The sequence below is a fragment of the Bubalus bubalis genome, chromosome 2 (assembly GCF_019923935.1).
Source record: "Bubalus bubalis isolate 160015118507 breed Murrah chromosome 2, NDDB_SH_1, whole genome shotgun sequence".
Taxonomy (NCBI): domain Eukaryota; kingdom Metazoa; phylum Chordata; class Mammalia; order Artiodactyla; family Bovidae; genus Bubalus; species Bubalus bubalis.
The window spans coordinates 29540376-29545976 of record NC_059158.1 but is presented as its reverse complement, the minus strand read 5'-3'; the positions used below and the strand labels follow the sequence as shown (position 1 = coordinate 29545976).

Sequence of the window (5601 nt, the reverse complement as noted above, 5' to 3'; positions counted from 1 at the left end):
TCTTATTGCATTCAGTGTTGTCAACTTGTTACTTATCCTTGAATTTCTTTATATATGTCTCTCTTCTGTTCTCAAATCCTTGAATTGGATACTGTTATCTGGTTCTTGAGCCTATAGAGGAACAGATTCTGGCTAATCTTCTTGCCTCTAATGGATACATTCTACTTGAGTTCAACATTTTCCTCTGAGGTACACAACACTTAAACCCCTGGTGGCTATATGAAGTCCATCTTGGTACAAATTCTTTAAGGTAGACATTCCCTAGGTTCACCAGATTTTCAATTAAAAAAAAAAAGGCAATAATCTTGGGCATGTAGTTAAATTAGTTCTAAAGAATATGATGATTGAAAATATGTTTGGGGACATTATAGAATACTGATAAAGGGTAGATTTATCCCTTGATTTTAGCTGAAAAACAAATTCTAGTCTTCATGTTTCTCCCCCAACTTTTAACATTAAAAGACTATTCGTGTTTAGTACTTATGCTGTGCTGTCCTGTGCTTAGTTGCTCAGTCATGCCTGATTCTTTGCAATCCCATGGACTATAGCTTGCCAGGCCCCACTGTCTGTGGGGGCTAGGTGTTCTCACCCTCCATACAGCCAAAAATCTACATATAATTATAAGCTGTCCTTTGTGTCCACTCTTCTTCTGTATCTTGGTTCCTTGTTATTGGTGGTTCTGCCTCCCCAAATCCAACCAAGCAGGATGGTATAGTACTGTAGTATTTACTATTGAAAAAAGTTGACATGTAAGTGGACCTTGCAGTTCAAATTTGAGGTATTCAAGGGTCAAGTGCATAGGCATCAGATAATATAAAATAAAATGTCTTTTTGAAAGAGAAAAACCTTGGTAGAAGAGTGAAAAGGCCAATAAATATCTCCATGCTCTACTGTAGTTCATGCATTCATCTCTTACTTAGGTTTCCTGTCTGTTAATGTCAATAACGTGATGAAGATATTTAGACAATTGACAAACTTATAAGCATTAATTTTCATGAACCAAGTTTCTATAGAGATCATAGTTACATTGGAAAGTGCTCAGTGGTATAAGTTTAGGTGAACCACCAGACACAAAAAAAGTGGTCCGACACTGATGCAAATATAGTACCCACAATAAGAAATTAGCAAAAGATATGCCTCTATCAGGGCTTTCCTCTTGGCTCAGATGGTAAAGAATCTACCTGCAATGCAGGAGACCTGGGTTCAATCCCTGAATTGGGAAGATCCCCTGGAAAAGTGATAGGGTACCCATTCCAGTATTCTTGGGCTTCCCTGGTGGTTCAGATGGTAAAAAATCTGCCTGCAATATGGGAGACGTGGGTTCGATCCCTGGGTTGGGAAGATCCCCTGAAGGAGGGCATGGCAACCCACTCAAGTATTCTTGCCTAGAGAATGCCCATGGACAGGGAGGCCTGGCAAGCTAAAGTCCACAGAGTTGCAAAGAGTCGGACATGACTGAGTGACTAAGCACAGCACAGCACAGCATGCCTCTATCAAACCTTTTAGAGAAAATAAGATAGATCCTACCTCATTCCGTTGAGGACATAATTAACATTTATGAAGGAAGATAACAATATTGGTTTAGTTATTTATTACAGAGCTTCTAATTGCATTCCGACATCTCTCTGCACTGGGGGCACACATGATTCCTTTCAGTTCAGTTCAGTTCAGTCGCCCACTCGTGTCCGACTCCTTTGGTCAGAGGTAAATCTTCCTTTTCAAGATCAATCATCCTCGAATGCCCTCTCAATGCAGCAAATCTTACTTGGTGACAAGCATAGTTCAATTTGCTTTTCATATCTAGCACAGCGTTTCTTACATTGACCATACAATTTTGAGCATCGTTCAGGATCCACCAAGGCTAGAGTAAAAGAAGAGTAATTGAAATTACTGATTTTTTAATTTAAGGATGTACTATTTGTGATTATAAAAAGTCCTATGTGTACACTGTAACAAATTTACAAAATGCCAAAAAATAAAAAGACACTAAAATATTATATATCTCCATTATACATGTAAAATTGAAATATTCTGAATTAATACATGATTAGATTGCATGACATATATTGCTCTTCAACAAGATTCAAAAGTTTTAGAACTACACAATATTCCCTTGAAATTATATATAAGATAATTTATCAATTTTTCAGCTACATAACATTTAGAACTTTATGAGGTTATTTTTAAAATTTATTTTTAATTGGAAGATAGTTGTTTTACAATATTGTGCTGACTTCTGCCCTACAACCATGTCAGGTTATTATAAACAAATTCATATTACATATCTTAATCTTTGCATAATATATGTTTAGGATAATGGTGAAAGAGTTTGATTCTAGAGTTTTTAGTTTATATATTGCCACCAAAAGTGTATGTAAATTTTACATCCCCCCCAAAATGGCATCCACTGCAATTTTAATTTATATGCCTTTGGTTATTTGTTTTGTACAATTTTTCTTTCTTTTTATTTATTTTACTGCTTATATACTTTGCTTATTATATTATTGGTATAATTTTTATTGTTAATGAAAGAAGAGCTGGCTGCACTTGAGTACATCCTTGTACTCCTTATCCTCTACTGCTTCCTCTAGCCTTTTTTCTTTCTACTTCTATTCCTCTTCTTTCATTTCTTGAAATATTGCAATGCAGTCTTCAGTGTGATAAATACTTTGCTTACACTGTTTCTTTTAATCTTTTCAAAACCTTATGAAATTAAATTACCATCCATTTTATAGTTAAGAAAACTAAAGCTTTTACCACAGCTACAAAGGAGCTCCAGGTCCTTAAGGGAAAACCTGGCCCATTTAATGGCAAGCTCACTATATAAACTATTATAGTATGCTATGTTCACTATCCCTATAGATTATTTTATGCTTGCACTTCCCCTAAAATACTGGCCATTCCTTCATGTTTTAATCAACCTCAGTACTGATTTCATCATTTCACAACTAGTCTCTCCAGCATGGTATCACTTTGGAGCAAACACTCATCTGACATCTTCACAAAGTATTCACTTAGATTAGACACTTTTTATTGCTTCTTTTTTTACTTTAAGGTTTTATCAATAGTCAAACCACACCATTGTGCAAGTGATATGTACTACTTGATGAACTCTTTCAAAGCCACTCACTTTGATATCTTGAATTGCCTTTCCTGTTTTTTAAAATTTGTTTTTATTTATTGATTGATCTATGAAAGGCCAAACATAGAGCATTCTGTCCATTTCAGCTGGCATTTCATAACAAGAACAAACTTTTATATCAGATATTTTACCTTTTCTACAATTGCTATTGATTCTGCTGTATTTCCTTTGCTTTTTGTTAAGGACATTGAAAAACCACTTAAATTCTTTAAGTGGCAGTGTGCACAAGCTATTGGGTAGGGAATTAGTAATAAAATCTAGATTTTTCTAAGTTTGAATTCAGTTCTATTTCTAAATACATGCTGCACCTTTTGAAATTCCAGCTCTCTAGTGCCAAATTAACACACTTTGGGGCACGTATTTGTATCTCCCTTGTTAGAGTCTGGATTACCTCAGTGGCAACACATATTAAAAAGAGCATGTAATCATCACTGGAGCTGCATATTTTGATGATTCACTTTTAACTGATTCTAAAACCACTGTTGTATTCCTTTACTAATGCATTAACTAATTCAACTAAGATTTTTAAGGTCCTATTTCTTTACCTGCCTTTTTATTCTTACTGCACCTCATTGCCCAGAATATTTTGAGACTATATCCTGGATCATTTTATAGAGTTTTTTATTGGTATCCCAAGAGATATATACCTATTCTTAGTCTATTCATCTTCCCTGGGGTTCAATTTATTATGAAGTCTTCACTGATAGAAGATTAAATAAATTATTATATTCTTAATAACTTGAATATCAAAACAAATAAACACTCCAAGAAGAAAAAAATGTCACCTTAATCAGCTTATTTTATTTGCATTTTGATTTTCAAATTGAAATAAAGTATTGGTATAGCACAATTCTAAAATAGGAAACTGAGTTTCAATATCATCAAGAGACTTTCTTTTCAAGAGATTTTTTAACCAAAAGATTTTATTAGGAGCCTACACTTTCTAATTTATAATTGAATATTTCTATTTTTAGCCTGGAGCAATAACAACAACCATATGATACATACAATCATACCAGAAGCATCTATTACCTGGTAGAACGAAGGTCGCATAACACAGAAAATGAAAAAGATAATAAAAGATCTTCATTTTGTAGAAAGAAGCTACTGAAAGATTTGCTAACAACTAAAACACTTTCTATAAAGCCAAGAGACATTTGCTATTTATAGTTTTCTAGTGGAAGAAAGGCTCTCTTTTTCCGGAAATTGTTTTAATTTTGTGTTCTTATCTCTGCTCCACTGACTAGAGTTGTGGGCAGAATTGAAAACATTTGATATTAATCAGTCTTTAGGGAAGAATCTGTATGTAGAAGATAGTTGTAACATGACATTCTTGTAACCAATGGCGATCAATTAAATACCAACACAAAGGATCATGCATGGAGTGGGCTTGAGACAAATATTTACCACTTTAGATGTAAAACAAATGGGCACTACTGTCAGTTAAACTTCTGATTATTTTTCAAAATATATTCCAATAACTAACCCAGTATGAAAATTCATCAATATGTTCACATATCCAAAATCCTACCTTATATCCAGCCATCTCATTAGCTTCCCCAAATTACTCATTTACCAAAGTCTGGATATTACATCTCACTTTTGTCACTAATTTTTATTACCTTTTTTTTTTTCAGGTGTGACTTGAATATTTATGAAGTGCTGTTTCTTTCTAGAAAGGCTCAATTAGTTTCCACTTATTTTAAAGTTTTTGGCACAGTAAAATAATAAATATTGAAAAATAACTTGCAATGAATATAATTTCCTACCTCAATTTTCTTATTTTTGTGTGTTCTGGTTACTATAAACATAAAAATTTCTCCTTGTTTTGCAACCACAGAGTGTATCTTTTGTCTCCAGTTAAAAAAAAAAAATTTAGACAACTTACACCTTCTTCTGTGATGGCCTTCTCCTCAAGTATTTGAAAGTTATATTATTTTTTTGTAAATAATCTATAGGAATCTTTAAGCATTTAAATACTTTATCTTTTCCCCACCAACTTTAGTCACAACATTAATTTTTCTGTATTTAAAGCAGCTGTGTTGTCATACGGTTTTATTTTTTCTTGCATATATATCTGAGAATAGGATTGCAGAATCAAATGATTTCTCCATGTTTAACCATTTTAGGAAATGCTCAACTGTTTTTCAAAGTGTTTGCACACTTTACTCATCAGTACTGTGTGGAAGTTATAATATCTTCATATCCTCTCCAATATTTGTTAATGTTGTTTGGTTATATCCCGTTTAGTGGGTGGGAAGTGATAACACATCAAGGTACTGATTTGCATGCCCAAGATGGCTATTGAGGTTAAACATATTTCCAAGTGCTTGTTGAGCATTTTTATATTGTCTTTGGAGAAATGTCTATCCAACTCCTAGTCCATTTTATAATCGTGCTTTGTGTTTCTTTTTGTCTGTCAGGGGCGGCAACCGAGAGGAGCTACCCCACGTCCCAGG

The 5601-nt window shown here is 33.8% G+C and overlaps 1 protein-coding gene across 1 annotated transcript; it reads right to left on the bottom strand.

The window, feature by feature from the left end:
* Positions 1–1630: 1630 nt before the first annotated feature.
* Positions 1631–4232, bottom strand: DEFB114 (defensin beta 114). The gene is made up of 2 exons (XM_025262598.2): positions 4166–4232; positions 1631–1861 (listed from the first exon to the last, which is right to left on the bottom strand). Exons 1-2 carry the CDS (start codon positions 4230–4232, stop codon positions 1725–1727), a joined length of 204 nt encoding a protein of 67 aa, XP_025118383.1. The 3' UTR covers positions 1631–1724.
* Between the last annotated feature and the right edge of the window lie 1369 nt (positions 4233–5601).

What these genes read in the sequence shown, in the direction of transcription:
- DEFB114 (XM_025262598.2), bottom strand. Translation starts at nt 4,232, where the DNA reads ATGAAGATCTTTTATTATCTTTTTCATTTTCTGTGTTATGCGACCTTC. An exon ending in CGTTCTACCAGGTAATAGAT is followed by an intron (nt 1,862 to 4,165) that starts GCTTCTGGTATG and finishes CTTTTACTCTAG; the next exon opens with CCTTGGTGGATCCTGAACGA.